The 24,647-nt window shown below is 31.5% G+C and overlaps 1 protein-coding gene across 2 annotated transcripts in view; it reads left to right on the plus strand.

Annotated features, from left to right (window-relative positions):
* Positions 1-21,617, plus strand: part of LOC145252537 (BUB3-interacting and GLEBS motif-containing protein ZNF207-like) — a 58,979-nt gene extending 37,362 nt beyond the window's left edge. Inside the window, exons 5-9 of one of the 2 annotated variants that reach the window (XM_080112085.1) lie at positions 5,194-5,212; positions 11,135-11,297; positions 12,439-12,660; positions 17,181-17,274; positions 19,464-21,617. In XM_080112085.1, the coding sequence (XP_079968211.1) occupies positions 5,194-5,212; positions 11,135-11,297; positions 12,439-12,660; positions 17,181-17,274; positions 19,464-19,624 (659 nt within the window). In that variant the 3' untranslated portion in view covers positions 19,625-21,617. Of the gene's footprint in view, positions 1-5,193; positions 5,213-11,134; positions 11,298-12,438; positions 12,661-12,770; positions 12,854-17,180; positions 17,275-19,463 lie in introns of those variants that run through there. The other variant, XM_080112086.1, reaches the window with a different exon arrangement.
* Positions 21,618-24,647: the final 3,030 nt, after the last annotated feature.

Raw genomic sequence — 24,647 nt, forward strand, 5'->3', positions numbered from 1 at the left:
AAATACCGGCCATGAATGCTCTTTAGGCATTCAATGGCTTCACCCAAGATTAGACTCTCCTTTGGTGAGGAGGCAAAATGCCTATTCTCAATAAAGCTATATTTAAATACCACTATAATACTTAGTTTTTTTCATGAATAGACACCCAATGTATGATACCATGCACCAGTTTAAAGAAAATTAAAATTTGTACATCTGAATTTATAATTCATGGTTTATGGTAAAGAGATACATCAGATTTGACTGCATAATCAGAAAGAGCATACAATTTTACATAAGAGTGTCAAGTTTCATGAGAATAGCTTGAAAAAAAAATAAATGGTAGCGAAATTACCAAATTTCTTGAACTGTTGAGGTCTGTAATTTAGCCCATTTTTTCTAAAGAAAAATGTCCACGGAAAAGCCTAAATTTTGGCACTTAAAATTCTCATAACTTTTGAACTACAGATGGTATTTACATAATTCAAACGGTTTTAAGCATCTTTTACATAGCTCTTTTCATACAATTTGATAAAATAACAATTATCTAAAGAAAAGATTAACTTGTAATGCTACTTTTTTTTATTTTGTCCTTTGTTAATCAATTTTTCGTTTAAAGGCACCTCCTCCTCCTCATATCTGTAAATAGGCAAATGGTGGCCATACTATCACTCATTAAAATTTAATTTACCTTTATAAAAAGAATAAAAAAAAAATTGATCAAATTAAATGAAAATTTTTTTCCAAAGAACTTCATTCCATAACGGGTATGTACAATAAAACTTTCTTTTTTTTTTTTTTTTTTTTTCAATATTTTAATTTTTTAATTTCTTTGATTAAACTGTATGAGTACCTTTTTTGTTGTTGCTAAAAGTGATGAAGATGGGGAGGGGAGGCTGTGGTATCAGGGCCTGATGACTGATTCTGGTTGTCCTGTCATGGCTGGAGTGCCACTTTCAGAGTCAGGAAGGTTTACATTATTTGTCTCTTTCTGCCTGGTGTATGAATGGGTTTAGGGGGTCCTTTTTATCATGGGTGCTGGCTTGCCAGTATTTTTTATTTATTTTTTTTATGATTTTCACATTGTCAACCGCATTTTGTATTAAAAGCTGCCTCCTATTAACGGGGGTGCATCTGTCCGCAACATGGAGAATGTGATGGATGGCTTGAGGAGACAGCACACCATATTTTTTAATATTTGGTCAGGGTTTACTTCCAAGGGGAAGTATCCTTCTGTCAGAATTTCCAACAAATTCCTATACAGAGAGACCAAAGACATCTGAAGATGGTTTCTAGTAGGCATTCAATTTTTCTCTTGTTTTGAATTTTTTTTTTTTTTTTTTTTTTTTTACTTTGGTTAGTTTTAAAACATCCAGGGAGCTAACACTTGATCCCGTTATGATTTGAAATTTATATCCGAGGGTTCTTTTAAGAATAGACGCTGTTCCCTTTATGGGTGCTATCTGTATTTTGGGCCAGCTTGGTCTTCCAGGGATTGCTTCCAAGTATATTTTAAGAATTTTTTCCCCATTAAACCAGTTACTTTTCTCATAACAAGTATTATGTTTTCCTTTTCTCATAACAAGTATTATGTTTTCCTTTTCTCATAACAAGTATTATGTTTTCCTTTTCTCATAACAAGTATTATGTTTTCCTTTTCTCATAACAAGTATTATGTTTCCTTTTCTCATAACAAGTATTATGTTTCCTTTTCTCATAACAAGTATTATGTTTCCTTTTCTCATAACAAGTATTATGTTTCCTTTTCTCATAACAAGTATGATGTTTCCTTTTCTCATAACAAGTATGATGTTTCCTTTTCTCATAACAAGTATGATGTTTCCTTTTCTCATAACAAGTATGATGTTTCCTTTTCTCATAACAAGTATGATGTTTCCTTTTCTCATAACAAGTATGATGTTTCCTTTTCTCATAACAAGTATGATGTTTCCTTTTCTCATAACAAGTATGATGTTTCCTTTTCTCATAACAAGTATGATGTTTCCTTTTCTCATAACAAGTATGATGTTTCCTTTTCTCATAACAAGTATGATGTTTCCTTTTCTCATAACAAGTATGATGTTTCCTTTTCTCATAACAAGTATGATGTTTCCTTTTCTCATAACAAGTATGATGTTTCCTTTTCTCATAACAAGTATGATGTTTCCTTTTCTCATAACAAGTATGATGTTTCCTTTTCTCATAACAAGTATGATGTTTCCTTTTCTCATAACAAGTATGATGTTTCCTTTTCTCATAACAAGTATGATGTTTCCTTTTCTCATAACAAGTATGATGTTTCCTTTTCTCATAACAAGTATGATGTTTCCTTTTCTCATAACAAGTATGATGTTTCCTTTAAGGGGTCATGTGATTTAAAAATCATTCTTTAGCTCCTGATATTTTAACTTTTCCTGTTCAGTTCTACTAAGGCCATAGTCATTTGAGACAATGACATCGATAATGAGCACAGTTCTTTCAGACTTGTAGGAAAATTGATGCAGAAGAAAAGACTTTCATATTGCCATGTTGAAAGAATGGATGAGAGTTCTTTAGTTATTAGATGTAGAAAAGCCAAAGAAAATGTTAGAAGTGATAAAAATGGACTTGAAAGAGGGATAAATGAAGACCTGGCCAGGTATAATTTACTTTGGAAGTCAGTTTCTAAAAACCATTCAATGCATGCCAGCATATAAAACAGATATTAAACAGAATATGATAATTATTATCTCATAAGTTCAAACAAAATGCCTACATGGATGTGTCATGATAAAGTAGATATACTAGCGGGAGATCTGGGGAAATTCCACTGTTTTTCTTATATATATATATATATATATATTTTTTTTTTTTTTACATAGGCATCACCACTTATCAAGGCTAAGAGGCCACTCGAGGATAAGGATTAAAGAGTGTACAGTAGAAATTGGACAATATAGCAATCGTTAGTAATGGAAATTTGTTAACAAGTGGAACGGCTCATCAAGAACTTGTTTACGTTAGACTTGAAGACAACCATATTGTAGTCAGCTGGAAAGCAGGAAAACGGAAGACAATTTCACAGGCGTGCAGTTCTAAGAAAGAAGCTTTGCTCATGGAATCTACGCTTAGGTTTAGGCACAGATAACGAAGGGGGGGGGGAATTATTGATAGTGTTTTCAGCTAGCCGATTTAATTTAATTTTTGAGAGATCCAAATCTTATGAAAGGTAAAGATTTTAGATGATAGTTTCATTTTAAAAATAAAATATTTTTAGCATTTTTTTTCTACATATTTTGTCAAATAACTTTCATAACTGAAATTAATGTAGCTTTGTAATTGACGTGAATAAAAAATAGTCAGCTGTCTTGTTTACATCTACAAAGAACGCTGTATCAATACTATTATTACAATGTTGAATTTGCATGAATTACTTCCTTTTGCTTTAGAGTATACTTACTGGCAACATTGTCGTTGGGTTAAGGGATAAGCAGTTTTTTTATTTTTTAGTTATGACTTATCAAGGTTTAAATGCCACTTGAGGATAAGGGTTAATGAGATTGATAGATTGTCAGCTAAATGATGAATATTACGAACAGATTGAAAAATAATGAATGAAATTGATTACTTATGAAAATGTTTTATATCTCAACTTCGGATTTGAAGATGGTCATGTTATAACCCACATGGAAGCAATCCTGTAGTAACAGGTTCCATAAATGTGAATTTCTTGTAAATATTATTTTCATTTCCTTTAGCTTTACATAAACCTTTGGGGGAGGGTAGTCAGATTTCAAACTATTCAACTTTTTATGAAACGAAAAATTACATTTTTCTAAATTTGATTATTGTTGAATCTATCAAAGTTTATTTTGTCTGAGCAGTTTGATGTATTAAGATTACTCCATGTTGACAAATGACTTACATAATCCTTTTATTATCCTGTCAATAAGACTTATTTGGTAGTTGAAGGGGAGGGTAGCATTTGAATTATTTATATTTAACATTGTTTACCTGCCTCCTACACACACTCCTACAAAACAAATATGTGGTTTTGTTTATGGTCGTTTTTGTTGTTTTTTTTGTAAAAGTACTTAAACCAGTATATTTGTAATGGAAAGTTGATTTTACAATCTTTTATATACAATTTGTGTGTTGGAGATGCAGTGGGGGCAGAGAGAGAGAGAGAGAGAGAGAAAGAGACTGGACTTGTCTATTATTGTGAGAGTAAGTGTTTTTTTTTTTTTATATAAAGAAAAGGCTGACACCACCAATGGCCATGAATACTTGTTATCTCTAGTTACCTGTCAAGCTAATCAACAAAGGCTGATGACAATCTTTCCACACCACTTGCCATGCCCCCCACCCTGTTTATTGCTATTTTCTATTTTAAACTAAACCATTGTTTCTCTCTTGCTTTTTCTCACTCAATTTCTCTCCATATATATATATATATATATATATATATATTAGCAGATCTACCTGATGTGGCTCAAAGCATTAAAAACAAAATCTTTATATTAAAACTGATCTATATTAATTATTTTTTTTTTTTTATTCTAAACAAGGCATATTGCTACCTGGAACATAAGGGGCTACTATTTGGGATTATATCTAACAGAGTTGAGCAGCAAGATGTTTGTTGACATTACATTCAGATTTTAGCAGGTTTGTACAGTCAGGGAAGCAGGAAACAAGGAGCGAATTCCAAAGTATCAACAGTCCTAGGAAAGAAATTATTAGCATAAAAGAATTTCTGGTACCTAAGGACCTCAATTGTGATGAGAATGGCTGGAAAAACTGTATTTAGAATGGTGGTGACTATGTAGAAAAATAAATTCTGGAGCACAAAAGGCTGCTTGTTCTAATGGTACCACTCTCGTCTTAGGCGCTCTTCAACTTTTTTAATCAAAAAAATAAAATAAGAGGCTTTACTTATGGAATGATCTTTGTATTAATAATCCTATTGAACATTTGTTTGTAAAGCTTGATGATTGTGATTTTATTTCTTTTTTTTTTTTTTTTTTATAATTATGTAACTTAAAAAAAAATCAAGTTTAGTTTTTAATTTTCTAATAAAGGTGTTTTCTTTGAGTTTAATTTTACAATAAAGGTGTTTTCTTTGAGTGCTCATAAATATATTCTGATGACCTCCGTTTCTAATCAGAACATAAATTACTTCCTTTAGTTGACTAATTTTATTTTCTAATTTTTCCTTTTTTCTTTTTCTTTCAGGACCAATGGGACCAATGGGGTAAGTAACCATGATCCAATCCCTTCCTAACATGTGTCCAATCCCTTCTTAACATGTGTCCAATCCCTTCTTAACATGTGTCCAATCCCTTCTTAACATGTGTCCAATCCCTTCTTAACATGTGTCCAATCCCTTCTTAACATGTGTCCAATCCCTTCTTAACATGTGTCCAATCCCTTCCTAACATGTGTCCAATCCCTTCCTAACATGTGTCCAATCCCTTCTTAACATGTGTCCAATCCCTTCTTAACATGTGTCCAATCCCTTCTTAACATGTGTCCAATCCCTTCTTAACATGTGTCCAATCCCTTCTTAACATGTGTCCAATCCCTTCCTAACATGTGTCCAATCCCTTCCTAACATGTGTCCAATCCCTTCCTAACATGTGTCCAATCCCTTCCTAACATGTGTCCAATCCCTTCCTAACATGTGTCCAATCCCTTCCTAACATGTGTCCAATCTCTTCCTAACATGTGTCCAATCTCTTCCTAACATGTGTCCAATCTCTTCCTAACATGTGTCCAATCCCTTCCTAACATGTGTCCAATCCCTTCCTAACATGTGTCCAATCCCTTCCTAACATGTGTCCAATCCCTTCCTAACATGTGTCCAATCCCTTCCTAACATGTGTCCAATCCCTTCCTAACATGTGTCCAATCCCTTCCTAACATGTGTCCAATCCCTTCCTAACATGTGTCCAATCCCTTCCTAACATGTGTCCAATCCCTTCCTAACATGTGTCCAATCCCTTCCTAACATGTGTCCAATCCCTTCCTAACATGTGTCCAATCTCTTCCTAACATGTGTCCAATCCCTTCCTAACATGTGTCCACCCAATGTGTGCATTTAATTAGGAAAATTTTATTCTCCAAATTTTATTTTTTTAGATAAGACTAATTCGGATTTTACGATTATTTTCATCTTTGTTGTTATATACACATTTTGTCCAATGTAACCTTAGGTGCATTTTCAGAATTTTTGTCAAACTTAAAAATTTTGATAGAACTTCAAATTGAACCGTTTATACAGGGTAGATTTTTCTCATTTTGTCAGCCAACTTTTGCCGGATAGAAGTGTTAATTTTCTTGGTCATCGCCTGTAGTAAAGATTGAACCCATGTTACCTATAAAGAAAAAAAAAACCATAAAATAATATTACACATTTAGAAAGTATTAGGTTTAATGTTTTCAAAATTCATCAGTACTAAGTAATTCTTCTGGAGGTTGAATATTCAATCCTTACTATGTACAAGTTTATTATAACCTAAAATAACACTTCCACTTGTTTCTGGATGATGAAATCAAAATAATCTATCCATATGAGTTCAGTTTGAAATTACATCCTAGTTCCTGTGTTTGACAAAAATTACCATGTTCGAAAAGATCCACTTGAAGAAAGTTGAAAGTTAAATCTATCGAAACGTCGCTATAACCAGATGAGAATAGTAGTTAGATCAGGCATGTTTGACATGCCTGATCTATCGTAGACACACTTGTGGTCCCCACAAATGATCTTTCTTTCCCCCACAACTCGTGGTCCTGGACATAACATTAAACTATATCCAGTGGTGAGGCCCCAGCTTGCAAGCTTTGGGGAGTGTGAAGCCACCCTTTAATTACCATTGCTCCCAGGTCCACTCTGACCCAGAGTGGTAGTACCTGTTAGGGTCCCAACTATTGGTTAAATAGAAACCGACTTGAAAACAACAAATATATTCTATTAAAAAATTTTTCTTCAAAATCTTGGGATTCGGCATTAAATAACCTGAAAAGGGTTGATATGTCGTAAAACAAAAACACTCAAACCCACAACTCGTTGGCATGAGGTTTGGTACGTTTCAGCATAGTAGAAGTGGGAGGAGATAATTTTCAGTCGAGTCTTATAAAAACTAACAACATCTCTAAGCTAAATAATAATTTAGCCTAAATGTTTGTTTGTTTTTTGTATGGGTGTGCCTAACTACTAGAATTAATAAAGTTTACTTATTTTTATGTTTACATTTGTTAAATGATATTTTTTATCGTATTAGCACTACCATCCTTTATTTAAAATGAAAGTTATATTGAATTTTGAGGATTATCTCCCTTACAAAATGAGGTAAAACTATTTTTTGAGTCTCTATAAAGAAAATTATTTTTTAAATTATTTAAAGACTAGCAGGACCCGTTAACCAGCGTTTCAATGTTAATATGTCCCCTACCTCCATATAAAAAAAAATAAAGTACTTCTGTTGTAGTCCAATCAGCAACCTCTGCATGGTAAAAACAGCTTTCAAGGTGGACACCATCAACCTCCCTATGTTAAGAACGGCTTTCGGAATAAACACCCCCCTTTTGTGAGTGAAGGAGTTTTTTATGGATTTTTGACAAATTTATTTCACAGTAAATTAATTAGGTTTGTGACATATTTGCGTTTAAACATAAACTAAATTCTGCTCAGGTATCTTTCATATCTATATATCTATAAATGTGAACGTGTCTGTGTACATTTCCCTTCGCAATAACTCTGTCAATTTTTAGTCTACAGACGTGAAATTTGATATACAGGGTACTGAGATTTGGGAAACTCGATGTGATCGGGTTTCGGCCAGAAATTTCGCTATTAAGGGGTCAAATTTCAACGTTTGACCTTTGACAACTCTACCAAACTCCTCTGACAATTTTGGGTCTAAACACTTAACATTTTAAATATTGGTTCCTTGAACATGGATTTAACTTACTAACTTGATTTGAGCCCAAAACAATAAATATTAAGGGGTCATAATAAGGGTTAAAGTTAAAAAAAATTACCGTTTTTTTTTTTGCTCAGCATACACCTTCAAACACCCGGGCAACGCCGAGCACCCACGTTAGTATACATAAAAGCAGACTACAATTGTATTTTGGTTTGTAACCTATGTGGGTTTATAAATAGAAGCAAAATATTTAATATTAGTTATTATCTTGCGAGCCCGCAGGTTGAAAAAAAAAGTTAAAAACTTAAGCAACCCCATATGGAAAAGTGCAAATAGCATCTAGTACCGTTTAATATAATTGTGTGTAAGATGAAATTCGTATATACCATGTTAAGAAAGTAAACTAAAAAAAAATGAACGTGATTTACGTTTTATTGATAATCGCAAATAGTCATGTGTAATTACATTATTTAATCTTGAAAAAAGTTTTTTTTTTTTTTTTTCTAGTAAAAAAAAAAAAACATGTTTTCAGTGTAACAGGATTTAGTTTTTTGTAGTTCTTTTAAAGAAAAAAACAACTTTTGTATTTCTTATCAATAAATAGTATAAAAAAATAACTATATTTGTTTAATATATTTTATCAAGTTTTTACGTCAAGGTCGACTTAATTAATTATAAGACTATGTTGATTTACATTTTATTTCTAATTCTAACGTGTTAGGTGTAATGACAGTATTTATTTGTATACGTTTTTCTATAAAAAAAAAAAAAGTATAATTAGCAATGAACTTTTTTTCTAGTTACATGTTAGAAGCGTAAATTGTTAGGTGAAAGTACTGGATGCTATGATTGCAAGAAAATGTTTTAGTTTGTCGTATATGTTTTAAATAAATAGTTATAAATAGAAAACAACTATATGATGGTTGTGTAGTTTAGTTAATCAAGTTTGTCGTAAAGAAATAGTTATAAATAAAAGAAAACTATGTTGTATGTCTTATCAATAAGTAGAAAAAGATGTATGTTCGTTTAGTTCAATTTACGTGAAGAACGGGGCAAAAAATATAAAAAAAAAACACATTGTATACCCTTAGAAGAAAAGTCCCCCCCCCCCAGTAATATTGTGGTCGTTTAGTTTATTGAATCCAGTGTTTACATCAAATTCGTCGGATATAATATTTCGTAAGATCAAGTGTAGACTGCAACCCATCCAAAAAATAACACGTGTCTGATTTCGTAAGAAGAAATGTTCCCTTCTCCAAAAAAAAGTAAATTATGTTCATTTAGTCTATTTAATAAAGTGTTTACGTCAAATTTGGCTAATGTAATTATTTGTAAGACAACGTCGGGGAGAGGGAAACCATGTTTTTTAATTGCTGGTGCGTTTGTTACTGAATTAGGATTGACACTCTGGAATGGACGAATAGTTTAATTTGGGAATCAGGAGAAGGAAAGGTTATAGTATGTGTGCAAGTGTAGGAGCCAGGAAATTACAGTGATAATCTACATATGACCCAATTGCAGAATACCTTCTGGTGTCAACTGCTCCCGGGAGTAGTATTTTTTATTTAGAGGGACAAATAACAGCTACTTCTAGTGTATATCTTTGCGATCGTGATGATGTCACTCCTTGGATTAAATCTCTGGGTTTTTTTTTTTTTTTATTACGAATGTGTCAAAAATGTGGTTTTATAGTTACATAAGATAGTGGCTTATAATGTAGACATAATAAATTTGTATGTGGCATCTGTTGTTGTAAACCTACAGTATTTTGGTTCAAAGGGGAAAAACTGCAACGTTTTTATTATATATAGGGATTAATTATAATTTTTGGTTCTTGTCTAGAGTTGGGCCTATAAAAGAATTTTTTTTCAAGAGAAATCATTAAAAATCTTTATGGTATATGTACCTGTCACCGCACAAAGATGTCATCTTCCAAAAATCACATAAATCGATTAAGTAGTTCCTTTTTTTTTTAAATTTTTTTTTTTTTTTTAAGAAAATCAAATTTTATCACACATTTTATCGAAGGATTAGATGTGCTACCATCTTAATTTCAAATGATATACTGGCAACACCTGTTGGGCATGTAGGATCAACAAGGGCAGACAATCGACTTTCCACCCTTGAAAAATCCTTTTAAATTCTTACTTTTCTGTTGGGGGGGGGGGGGGGCTGAAAACGAAAATGTTTTAAATTCTGGCAAACGAGCAGTTTCCAAGATAGGAAGAAATGTTAGTTTAAAAAGAAAAATTGGAGATCACTTTTCTATAATAATTTAACGTTCTGTGCTTACTTGAGGGGCGGCCGAGACAATTGACCTTGAAATTAAGATGGCATCTAGATAATGGAGATGAAAATGTTACTTCAAACTTGTGCATGACTGGTTCTTTTACAGAGAATCATGAACAAATCTAGATTTGTGACGGCATTCACCTGAGGTTAGTTTTAGCATCTGCATCAAAGCAGTTCAGTTACACCTCTTCATAACTGACTCCTCAGATAATGTTTACAATTAGTGACATTTCTATCATTGAATGCTAGAACCTTACTGTTTCATGAGCGGCAAGTCAAGTCCTTTGCTGACCTCTGTTCTTTTTGCACTAATGGAGTAAGCACTATAAATCAGGCCAGCTAAAGCATAAAATGTTAAACCGTTGAAATCTATGTTAGAAGGGTTTGATCAGATTTTGAGATTTAACATCTCGAGCAAACTGGGATGCAGTTGGTGATACAAAGTGTTAGCATGCATTGGAGACATCGCTGATTTAAAATTTTAATTATTTTGACACATGAAACGCTATTTCAAACTGGTAGGGGGGTAGATTGCTGAAACAATCTTTCACTTGTATCACTAAGTGAAAGATTCTTATGGAATATTGATATAACCTGCCTCACTATGAAACCTGAATGTCAATAAAAAGTGATTTTGTTTGAATTAACAACTGAAAAAAAAAAATTCTTTAATATCATTGCATTTATCTATTTTATTTTACTTGGAAGAAAATTTTAGTTTTCTGATTCTTGTCAAACCTGCATGTAATAAGTGTTTTAGAGTTACTTAAAGACCTATAATGGAATTCTTTACTTGAGGTCCAAATAGTATCCATAACTCCTTTCTGCAGATCCACTAAAAATTCATTACTTTCATTTCTATTTAAATTCTAGAAGTATCTTAAAACTTAAGACATGAAATGCCCCTCCCCCTCTTTTTTATTTTTTATTTAAAAAATTTTTTTTTCAATTTACAGAATGCATCCCAACAATGGTCCTGGAATGCCTACAATGACTGTGCCTCCTCGTATGATGGCGGCCCAAGTCTCTAGACCCCCAGTGTCTTCACAGTCAGTCACATCTACGCAGAACACTCCAGCAAAACCTCTTTTCCCTTCTGCTGCTGCTGCTGCCGCTCAGGTAAGATCCTTATCAGAAATTACTTCTTCAGAATTTCATTTATTCAATAAAAGTTTCACAAGGATGTTACCAAAGTATTTCTTATGTTCCTGAACTTTTTTAAATGAGGAATTGATAATTTGGATTATTTGGATGAAAGTTCTTGTGTATCATTTGCACTACATTTTGACCGCTGTCACTTCTGACCTTCTCGAGTGTCTCTTGTCGAACTTGGAAAGTCTGTATAGAATTTTAAACGGGACTCTTTAATCCACGAGGATAACATGCTCTCATTCCTTCAGCCGTGACTGGATAGAAATCTTAAATAATTAGCAATGCGATTCCCGTAGGTTCCGTTAGAAGTTTTGTTAGATTCCCAAAGATGAGATACGCCTGAAGAAAGTTGGAGATTACATCAGCTGATGAGAACAGTAGTCCAAATAATAGATACTTCTTATATTCTCTTTCTTTTTTTAATATCTGAACTTTTATGATTCAATTTAAAAAAACAAAAAAAAAAAACTGTTAACCAACTGCTAAATACAGGGATAGATTGTTCATTCTGTCAGCCATGAAAGGTTATTTTTATATTATTTCTCACCTGGAATAAAGATTGTACTTTATGTACTTACAATAATAATAAGTCTATAATAATACTAGATATCATATCTATAATAATACTAGATATCAGATCTATAATAATACAATAATAAGTCTATAATAATACTAGATATCAGATCTATAATAATACAATAATAAGTCTATAATAATACTAGATATCATATCTATAATAATACAATAATAAGTCTATAATAATACTAGATATCATATCTATAATAATACAATAATAAGTCTATAATAATACTAGATATCATATCTATAATAATACTAGATATCATATCTATAATAATACTAGATATCATATCTATAATAATACTAGATATCATATCTATAATAATACAATAATAAATAATAAGTCTATAATAATACTAGATATTTAGATTTTATTTAAAGCTCTCAAAATTCATAATAAAATTGCATACATTGCATCGTGATTAAAAATGTATTTGGAATAAACAAAATAAATTTGTATATTTTTAATATTTAGATTACTGGTATTTTACTTGATGTGTTCATATTTTACTGATTATTTTTTTTATAGAGCCAAGCCAGTAGTTCTCGACCAGTTGGCCCAGATTTCAAACCAACGGTTGCTTCCGCACAGGGCATGGTGCCAGTGAAGCCGACATTTCCGTCTGCAGCTGCTGTTTCCACGTCGATATCACCGAGTGCTACCATCTCCGGTGCACCTATTATACGCAAACCTGAGTCAGCTTCAGGCTTAGCTTCGAAATTGATGCATCCCGACGAAGATATATCTTTAGTAAGTACAACTATGATTTCGTCCTTGTTTTTTTTTTTTTTTTTTTTTTTCTTCTTGTTACCATGACAACTGTTTTGTTTCGTGTTGTCTGTTTTCCTTTTCCTTTATAGCTTCCTCCTACTCCTCCTCCGTGCCACGATGCTTCTTTGAACATTGGTCATTCCGTATAAGGTGCCGTTGCTGTTCTCTGCAGGTACTGTCCGTTTGATGGTGCTTTAAGAGGATTCTGAATAAAATAATTTGCACATGAATTAAAGTTTGTCGTTCTAATTAGAAATATGCTGTTTGCAGATTGTGTTTTGGGGGACAAAAGTATAGTTTTCATAAATATCGTGATGGTGGAAACACAATTTAAAATAAAAAAAAATCGGGGTTGATTTTAATATATTCTCATAAGATTTTGTGTTAAATTTAATATTCAGCAGAAGAGTAATGTTATCTTTTAAGTGCAACAAAAGTATCTGATGATATTACGTTTTATTTTTTTTTTCTAAGTAGGGCTATGACGAGAGAATATTTTTATTGGTTTGACTTTGACTCTCGAGTATATATCCACCACAGTTAATCAATTGAGAACCACATCACTTTATCTAAAAATATTAACTGATATATGCTCGAGAGTCAAAATAATGAAAAGAATATGCTCTTTTCATAACCCTAATGATAAGGCATTGCAATTGTTTCCACTGATTCTCTATCTGAATTCTATTTATGTGCGACAAATAGCTTTTGCTGTTTTTTTGTATGTGCTAATAATCTTTGTAAATATTTAAAAAAAAATATATATATATATAAATATATATATATGGGATGAATTTTTTTTTTTTTTTTTTTTCACATTGTAAATGTTTTTTCATCGTATTTTTCGTTCATTTTACCAAAAAAAAAAAAAAAAAAAGATTGACAGTGAAGCTATTTCCCCGAATCTCTGCCTCTCAGTCTGCAAAATAAAAATTGTTTATTTTTATTTCATGAAGATTTTTAGCAGAAAAACGAAAACGGTATGCCAAAGAATCTAAATGAAAATCGATTGCTTTATGGTGTCACATAAGAATCTCGGGTTGATCGAATAACGTGACCAAATATTGCACGTATAGACAATCAACAGGAACACTTGTCATGCCGTGTACAAAGTTAGTTAAAACGCAAATTCTTACAATATTTGTGATTCATAAAAAAAAATGTCTGAATTCTTTAAAATTTCAAGATTATCAATCCTGTCAAAAATTGGAGAGAAAATTCCATTCTATGCAATATTTTAGGCATTACATTTAATATATGAAAATTATTGAATTGATTGTTTATAAAAACACCTTAGAAAGGGATTAACTAAAACTCGTCTTTATTATTATGGTGTTAGGATTCTTGAAACCATAAATTCTTAGAATAATGGCGCCTTTTAATTAGATTTTATTTTGATTTAAATCTCTTATTACATGACATTGCGGATATTGCTATTCTGTTTGTCTAATTACGACAGCACAACTACATTTGAAATTTAATTGTACGACGAATTGGAAATAAGTTCACAAAGTGCTCCTCATAATCTATATAATATATTCTGCTTATTCCTTCCTTAGTCCGTTTGTTATCCTTTGAAAAAAGGCTAAATGTAGGTTTTGAAGATTAAACAGCTTTAGAAGGCTAATCTGGCTACCCTGGACAAGAATATTAGTGATTTCCTTTTGACGTAGCTTCATTTTCGAATATCGTAATATGTGATCATTGTTGTATTGGTGTGAGATAGGAACTCGTAATTTCAATGTGCAGTGGTTCTTCATTGAAGAAAGTCAGCAAAACCTTATGCAAAAAAGGGAACATTTGAAAGAAACAGGGCAAAAAGAAAGCATTGTTTGCCAAGATGTGCTGGACTGAAGGAGTAAATTAAAAAAAAATTTTATACAGTGTGATTTTATTTGTATTGAACTATGTAGCATGATATTACTTTCTGAGTAATTATTAATTTATCTCATTTGTGTTAGTTCTATATTTCAAAAAATACAATCAACAGTATTTTCATAGAAATGTTAAACTTGCTGCATGTTCCGTTTTTCTGTCCAAAAAACTAGTTTTTTGCGCTATCCAGAAAAATATCAGCTTCATCAAAACGTTTCTTGAGTAAATATATTTCTCTTTCTGTGGAATTTTCACAGGGCCTTCTAGTATTAGAATATCGACATAAAATCTTGAATAATTTACCCCCAAACTTGTCAGCTGATTTGGACGAATAATAAACAAAACATTGTTTAATAAAAACTCACTTTTGAGTCTGAGAACAAATTCTAAAAATCTTGAAAAGAACCTGCCAATCGAGTGTTACCTAAACAGGTGATGCAACTGTATTGTACTTTTCCGTGTAAAATACAATCTGATCAGTTATACTTATTTGGATTTCATCGGTTAACGCTTTTACAAAGAAATTTCGAAAGATCTATTTGAAGACATTGATGCATTAAAATGGAATTTACAAAATTGTCTACAAATATATGCACACCCTCTATATATTGAAAGCTGTGTAAGACCCCTGCCCCCTTTCTTTGGCTGAGTATTCTTGGTAATTGATATTGCCTGCTACTGCTTTAGCATAATGCAAAGCTTTTTATAAATAAACAAATGGAGCACTGTGAGAGTGGCGGTCAATGTTTGTATAAAACGTTACATATTATTGCCAATGGCGCCTGTTCTTGTGGCTTTAATGGATAGAGCTACTATCAACTCATGGTTGTTTCTATTTACTTGCCACCCTACGAGGGCAGAGTTAGACACAAGATTGGCTTTTAATATGGGGAAAATTCATCTCCCCATAAAGAGGCACTCTGGTTAGGAACAAAAATATAAAGTTTCAGTCATAAAGGACCGAGGACAGAAACGGTGCAGTACAACATCAGAACGGATACTACAGTATGGCGATTATGTACATCATAAAGATTTTTCTGTGTTTTTTTTTTTTTTTTTAATAAGTGTAATTCTTAATATACAAATTTTATGTTGATACTTGAAAGTATAAACATTCTAATTTCTTCAGATATTTTTTTAAACAGCCTTTGTTAAAAAAAAAAAGTATATTGTTCTATTAAACTTTTATTGTTTAAATAATTTAACTTTGTTAGTTTTATTTAAAAAAAAAAAACGTTTAAAAAGATATTTTTCACTCAGTAGTGAGCTTTGGAAGACTGTCAGTGAAAGAAATACAATCATCAAAAGATAAGTTTTTCATTATTTCTAGTTGCCACTTTGGAAAATCACTTAAAAATGCGACTTTGTCACTCGCAATGTAGAGCCCTGTGCACACACATATAAATTTTTCAGTAGAACAATTACTATGGTAAATCCGCAGTGATGAAGTAGATGACATGGACTGATGATCCAGTCAATTCTATAACACCACTTTCAATCTTGGATGGTAATCTTCAAGTGGTCTTTTTTGTAACAGCAGAAATGCATACCTTGTTGAAGCTTACAAATTATTTTCCAATGATTGGTTTAGGAAAGGTTTGCATTATATAACCCCCAACGGATTGATGAGCCACCAAGAAATCTTAAATTTTACTTACTTTTCTGTGCTGTTGTGGTTTAAACAACATGGCCGCACTTATAATGTTGTGTAATAAACTAAAATAAAATCTTCCGTTTGGTCTACTTGAACAAAAAATTGGCCTTTCTTTTAGAGATGTGATTGTAAATAATCACCAACTTAGGTGTTTTGTTTTTTGTTTTTTTTCGGGGGGGGGGATCATTTCCATTTGATGGGGTGGAATGGCAGGCTTGTATTTGATTTAAGAAAATAATGATCTAATCAAGTATATTCTGTGTAATTGGAAATTGAAAAATAATTCTTGTCTAATCGAATATGAACAATGACAACTTTTCAATTTTAATATAGTTTCCATTTTCTTTCCAACTATTCTGAGTTAGATTTTTAAGTGAGCGTTCAAAATGTTCCTTTTATAAAATTAACAATTGATATACATAAAGACAGGATCAGGATCTTTTCTGCTTCTTTTTTGATAAGGGTGAGAGATAATTGTTTAAAAAAAATTTTTTTTTTCCCCTTATGCTAAAACAAATTTCTTTTCAAATAAAACTTTTTTTTTTCTTAATTTGGCATTTCTTTTGTTAAATGGTGAAGTTCCCTTGTCCGAAAGTAATTTTTAGGTAGAATAGAATCCCCCATTTGTAGGTATACCATTTCTTTTGTTGTCATCCGAGATGAAAACTTGTTGATACAGATTTCAGGTTTTAGTGGAATTTCTGCTTTTTGTTCCCAAAGTGAGTGACAACGCTTGCCGAGTTTGATGGTACCGGAGGAATAAGTCCATTAAATGAGTGAGTGAACATTTTTTGAAAAGTTGTTCTTATTGTTGCATATCTTGTCAATCTATCTTGCATTCAAAAATGATTTCACTTTTCATATAGGTAAGTGTTTTTTTGTTTGTTTGTTTTTTACATTTGTTTCTTAGCCCTTTTTCAGTTTGTGAATTAATTAATACCTGGATCGTCCTGATATATTTTATTTTTAGGAAGAACGACGAGCAACTCTGCCCAAATACAAGAAACTCGCTGCCCAGAATGCACGGCAAATGCAGGGTATGATGGGGTCTGGGATGATACCAGGTCAGTATTTTTATTTTTCGTTTTCTCAATTAGCTAAATAAAATGCTAATTTCAATTCTGTTTTCATTTGGCGCTCCCGAATATTTTATTTTATTTTTTTTAAATAATAATCAAGTTTATATTTTTAAATAGACTTTGGCTAAGAATACAAACCAAAACTTAAGTTTCTCTTGTCTAAATGTGTTTGTTGTTTTCAGATTTTGATTAACAGATTTTAACTTGAAATCTCAAAAATAATCTTTTCTATAGTGACATTATTTGGGTTGTTTAGTTTGAACATTTAACTAGTTTTATTTAAGTAATTTTTATATTGGAACCAATGTCTGAGTTTTGATACTTTAGAATTAATATAATTAGATTTGAAGTAAAATAATCTTATTGAAGCAAATTAGTGTTCATATATTCCAATATTAATTTTTTAAAAATCCATAAAAAATGCTTATATAAAAAATCTTTTTCTGTATTATTGAAATATATTTCTGAGTGTCAGTAAATATTCAAATCTTTTATTTGAAGGAGAACTTGCTTTTTTTGAATCATTTGTAGAATTCTAAGAATTTTTAACAAATTTGAAAAACAGGAAATGACTTCTGGCTGAATGATATTCTATGCTTGCTTTAAATTGTTAGCATTTTGTAAATGAGGGAGAGGGGCTAATCAGAATATGAACCACATAGTTGATTTGATAATTTTTCATCATTGGCCAGTCTATCATTCTAGGTGGAATATTTACATCAGGTTTTTTTTTTTTTTTTTTCATCAAAATAGTTTAGAAATTTGATAGATTTAATTTTCATCTGAAAATGTCAAATGTGATATTTTTCTTCGTGTGCAGCTTTCACAAATTAGTTTCCATAGAAGAAAATAATTCTTTTAATCCCCAAATTAAATGACCTATATAATTTTTTTCTGTGAATTTTTTTCAATGCTTAATGAATTTTTTTTTTTTTTTTTTTTAACATCTGGATTACTTTTAGGGTTTATATTGTCAACAATTACTTTTTTCCATCATTCTTTAAAATGTCTCAGCTTTTGTGTTAATGCAATTTTGATGTTTTAGTTTGTCTTTTTACATCCAAAGATGACCCAAAATTTTGTATTTCAATTTTTATTTTTTTGTTGCATAAATTACAAGTAGAAAAAGTGGATGGGTGAGGAATACATATGAGATTGTGTCCCTTGTAAAACCAGAGAAAAATTACCTAAACAATCTTTTTTCTTTTTTTTTTTTTTTTTTTTTTTACAGTGATCACCACTTATCAAGGCCCGGAAGCCACTCAGCTTCTATCACTTTTGCTCTCTTCATTATATTTATCCTCTTATTTCTAAAATCTATGCCTTCAAATTTTTTTTAAATTAGTGATTTTTACAGATTGTACACAATTGTTTTCCATACTTAGCAGGGTTCAGTTTCGCATGTAAATATCTTGTAAACTTCACCAATACATTTAAAAAGGAGGTGATGAATTAGTGTAACAAAATAAAAACCTAGAACCTTTTATATTGTTTTGTAATGATTGTCTATTGATTTCTCTCTCGCTATGAATTTTTCAACTAATGGTATGGTTACATAGTTTTCTATGCTGACAACAAGAGTAAATCAAAAGGCCAAAGTGTATATGCTTATGCATGTTAAAAATATGGTACAACAAATATTTAGTCAGAAGCAAAATTTGATTTGTTGGTTAAATGCTAATTGGGTTGGACTTCAAAAAATCCGATAAGCTGCATATGTTAAATATTGCTACATACTTTTCTAAAAGTAGACAAATACAAATTATATACATAAGAATTTAAGGTATACATTATATGACCTACAATGGATTGATGAGTCATTGAACCCTACCCCTAACAAAAAATGTTGAACCTTGAATTTTTAAACAAAAAATGTTGAACCTTGAATTTTTAAACAAAAAATGTTGAACCTTGAATTTTTAAACAAAAAATGTTGAACCTTGAATTTTTAAACAAAAAATGTTGAACCTTGAATTTTTAAACAAAAAATGTTGAACCTTGAATTTTTAAACAAAAAATGTTGAACCTTAGTTTTAAAATCAATTCTTTATGATACAAAAGCTTTTGGGTCATTCTTGATGTGAAATCTGATACTATTCTTCATATTAATATCTTATCTCTTTTTCTCTCCCATTTTTTTTTCTTTTTCTTTTAACTTATTTTTTTCCTATTAGGTGCCATGCTAGCGAGGATGCCTGGCAGCGTACCGGCAGGAATGAGCATTCGGCCTGCACCTTACAGCCACCACCCTCATCACTATCCCCGAGGAGGAGTGATGATTAATCAGCCATCAACAACGACCAGAGCACAGTCACCACAAGCAGGAAGGTTTTAAACAACACTTTACACAACCACCACTGCCACCACCTCTACTATTACTTCTCTTCCTCCTCCATCCATTTCTATAGTTTGTTTTATCATAACTAGGTTTATCTCACACTATTCAAAAAAATGTTCTGACTAAAGAATATTTGGTTGGTGAGATTTTGAGTTATTACCGTTTCTGAGATTTGCGTCTTTTGATTAGACTTTTGGTAGTAACTACTTCATCGCACGGACAGTTGTACAGAGTTTCACTTCTTAACCATCGTTTTCAAAGTCCTATTTATTATTCATAGAATTCTACTTTGATTTTATTTCAATTTTAATCTTCCTTTTATTTGATTTTTTTTTTTCTTTTTTTCTCGAATTAAATCATTTCTTTAGAATTTTTTTGGTTAGTTTTTGGATATGTTTTTGATTAGTGTAAAGACTTTTGTTTTCAGAAGAGTCTTTAAATTTGCAGTTTTCAACTTTTGTCAAATTCTGCATCTGTATAGAATTTTGAATTGAATCTTTGGTGCTGGTACAGAATTGCTCCAATGTTAAAAAACTGTACATACTTGCAAGAGAAAGAAAATCTAAAAGCCTGTAAATTGATCAAGTAGTTTTATTTAAATGAAAGAAAAAATCACATTTTGTGCTAAATGAACAATGACCTCTTGAAAACAATGGAGATAATTCCAAATAATTCAAATGTACAAAATTGTAGAAAGCCATTCTTAACATTGGGAAAGCATTAGAAAAACTCAAATTCTCTTTAAAATATTTTTTTTTTTTTATAAGAATAAAACTTGATGAATTTGTGACTTTTGGAATACAATGTTTTTTTTTTGTTTTTTTTTTTAAATTCAATTTTCACCCTAAACAAGGCACAGTGCTACTTTGAAGTATGAGTCTACTCTCGGGGACATAAGTTGCAAGGATATTATGAAGGGAGATTAGCAGCAAGATGTCTGTTCAAATTGCACTTGAACTTCTGCATGTCTGTACAGTTGGGAAAGCAGAATGCCAGAAGGGAGTTCCAAAGTCTAGCAGTTCTGGGGAAGAACCTACCAGAGTAGAAGGCTTTCTTACACCTAGGAATCTCTGTAGGGGTGGGATTTAGCTGCTTGTCACGGTGAGGTACAAGCATTCACCATAAAAATACTTGTAGAACAGGCAGGCAGATGCAACATTTTGTTGATGGGACAGAGACTAAAGCTTAGATGTCAGTTCAGGACCTATCAGGTTGGCAACTCTTTTTTTGAACCCTGTCCAGGAGTGAGGGACTAGTAGCAGATGCACCAGCCCAAATGTGACAACAATACTGCATACATGGGCGAATGGTGACCTTATAGAGGTTTTCTTTCCGTCACAGGTACATACATCATACAGATGTTTCTTTTTGTTTTTTATATTGGGGGAATTCTGGACAACCACTGAACATTTTATTTAATCCATGATAGTAAATTGTTCTCGTTCCCTCAGCCATAGCTGGGTTGAAGTGTTATTTTTAGTAAGGATTGAAATTTCGATCTCTAAAATCAAATGAAAAGCATTTGAAGATAGCTGTTTCAGTGTTTACTACTAATGATGATAAATTAAGAATATGAGATCCATCTACTGCGATGAATTTAAAAGGTTTTGTTGAAAATTCTGTATACGTTCTGGAGTTCAGTATAAAAATTACTGAGTTTTACTTAGAACATTTTCAAATGCACATGCAAAAGGATAGAGGTTATATCGTCTGAAACATTGTGAAAAATAACAACCAAGATGAGAATGGTCCAATCCTAATTATCCTCATCTCAAAAATTCCAAAACATCTTTAGAAAGAAATCCCTTTCTGTCCTTTATGGATGAAAAGGGATCTGTAGTTCTTCATCCTCCCACCCCTACTCTCATATTTTGTGCCATCTATATAAATAATATGGACCGCTCATCAGATATTTATACTTTTTGGTTATTTATTTTCTTTTTTTTTTTAATTATTAATAATAAAATTTTGGTACTCTTGCATAATTTGACCCGAATTCTTGTGAATTCCTGTCAAGCATGGATCGGGTGAGACCAGCAATCATCGACGTCAGCTGAGCGTCATAACAGACACAGACTAATGAAAAAAACAAAACAAACCAGAAAAAATGTAAATGCAAATAATCAAACATAACAAAAAAAAAAAAAACTACCTTGAAAAATGAAAATGTTTATTTCATTTTAGTATTTAATTTTTTTGCTAAATATTTATCAACAGAAAGTTTTGTTTTTTTTTCTCCAAGAAAAGATTTTTTAACCGTATTATTGTTGTTAGGTGTAAGTACAAGTTTTTTTTATTTTGTTTTCTTTTTTGTTACCGTATTTTTTTTTTTTTTTTTTTTTTTTTTTTTAAAGTTATTTTTGTGGCACTGTCCATTTGTACATCTCCAGGAGAAACCATCCTTACACACAATCTTTTTTAAGTAAACATTTGTGAATGTTGCACCTCATTTTTGGGAGACAGCAATTTCTTCTCCTGACAATATGAGATTGTCTGCATCGATGTTTTCATTTCTTTTTCTAACATGTATAGATTTATTTTCTTGCCTGTCATTTTTCTGTTTGGCAAGTTTGAAAATATATTTGTTTGTCACCTTTTTTTTTTTTTTTTTTTTTTTTTTTTTTTGCTTTTGCTTTTTTATTTATTTTTAAAATTTATTTTTTATTTATTTATTTTTTGGTTTAGTCGCTTTCTTCCCATTCAAATGTTGTCTGCTTCCATTTAGATAGCGCTTTTTCTTTGGTTAATCAAACTCCCAAAAATTCAATTTAAAAAAAAATAGTAAATAAGTAACTAATCAGAAAATAAAAAGTCCCCCCCCCCCAATATCACCTTAAAAATTACTAAAAACATAACAGAAAAAAAATTAAATAAATCAAGTAAAAAGTTGAGTTAGCGTTTCAACATTTGAACAACGCTCGCCTGACACCGACGATTGCCGGTCTCGGCCGATCCATGCTTGACAGGAATTCATGTGAATTTGAGTCAAATTATGCAAAAGTGGCGAAATTTCTAATTTTGTGGACTGAAAGGATGGGCAAGAAACTAGTGTTACTTCACTGCCCTTGTTTTTTTCTTTTTCTTCCATGTCTTAAGTTCAAGGTAAGCATCTTCAGTCTCTTTATTATTGATATTACCATCTGTTTACAATATCTTCAGGACAGCAGCTGCTGCTGTTGCTATATCAGTAAAAATATTTTGGCATGACTTTTCTACTGCTGTGCTCTCCACACATTTATAATAAATCACTTTGTTATTTTCTTTATCTAATGCCTTTTTGAAACTTGAGATCCTAAATCTGACCAAAATGTGTTTTCTGCATCAATCCATAAAAAAGAAATGTTCTGGAACTCTTTGGACTGATCTCTCGAGAAATTTGTCGTGTTTCTTCTTCCATCAAACAAGCATGAACCAGCCTCAGCCTATTCAGACACTTTTTTTTTGGGGGGGGGGGGGAGTACAGGTTATTGATTACCTTAGATATGGAAGAAAATAAACAAGCGATTCAAATCCAGCCAGGTTTTATGTAAACAGAAAAGGTATAACTTCCCTTGTCTACGTCTGTTTAGCTGAAATAGTAGTCGATGTGAAATGTTCACAGTATTATTTTGAAAATAACCCAAAGGGTTGATATGCCATAAATTGGACAACATCAGGTTAATCCTTTTTCATAATTTTCTAATACAACTATAATCACATTCGTATGTCTGTTTCTGTTAGATTACTGAAGTTAAGCAACATTGAACCTGGCTAGTACTAAATGGGTGACCATTTGGGAAGATTGGATGCTGGAACAACAAATTAATCTATAAAAACTAATCATATACACATGAACAGTTTCAGTATAAAATGACCCAATAAAAACAATCGTTACCTTTTTTTTTTATATGAAGTAACTGAAACCATTTCAATTTGTTCTCATTTTATTAAAACAAAAAACAAAAAAACTTTAGCCATTTTGTATTAAATGATGTACATTTTTGAACTCTAATGAAATCATCTGATCTAGTCTAACATCATGTGTGTGGAGGGCTCGGCGTCATCTTTGTTTTTTCTCCCTCCCTCTTCAAAACCTTGAACCCCGGTAAGAACTCTTGTCATTAAGCAATGTGTGGTGAGCTGTGTAATTGGGACATTTCAGTTTTGAAATAAATCATTTTAAGGAATAAGTTTTCAATGTGTGTGGTGTTTCATTTTTTTTTTCTTCTTTTTTCTTTCATTCTATGTGTTTTTTTCTTAGATCTTTTTTTTTTTCTCTTTTCTTTCTTCTTCAGAAATGTTGGAAAAAAAATAAACATTTTGACAAGCCATTAAACCATTAAACAAAATCTCTGAAAACTATGCAACAGACAACAGGACGACTCTTCGTTTCCATGAACATGCAAAAATAGTTTGAGTTTTTTTGTTTTTCTAAAGAAAAACGTTTTTTTTTTTTTTTTGTTTTTTTTTCATCTGTAATTGTTTTCTCGTTCCCAATTCTATTCTACAGATTGTGCCTTCATCGCTCCTTTCATTTTTAGAAGAAATTTCTCTCCTTTTAAGGACTAGGATCTTTTTAGGGCTCTGTTCATCACTAGGCCTGTCATGCTTAAGTTTAAAAACACATTTTAATAACTAAACGTACAGATTGAATGGGTGTTGTTGATCAATTCTCTAGATGTGCCCATGCAACGTATGTATTTAGAGATGAAAATGATATTTTAAACTTAAGTCTGATCAACGGGATGGGAAAGGGGTAGCTCTATGAAGCTTTGTTGGAATAAATTTTGTATTTGTACAAGGCAGACATGAGATCTTTTTTTTTTATCTCAAAAATATTTTTGGGAAGCACAACGTTGTTTTCTTTCAAAACATCTTGCATAATATTGGTTTTTGAATACCAATATCATTGCATATTCCGTAACTTTCTTAACCACATCATCGTAAACTTTACTGTCTGAACAAATTGTTTCAAGTCCTCTTATTTTATTTTTATTTTTTATTAACGTCTGTATTTTTTCTTAATATAATTTCTAACTCT

This window comes from Euprymna scolopes, chromosome 29 (assembly GCF_053919585.1).
Source record: "Euprymna scolopes isolate OS-2025 chromosome 29, ASM5391958v1, whole genome shotgun sequence".
NCBI lineage: Eukaryota > Metazoa > Mollusca > Cephalopoda > Sepiida > Sepiolidae > Euprymna > Euprymna scolopes.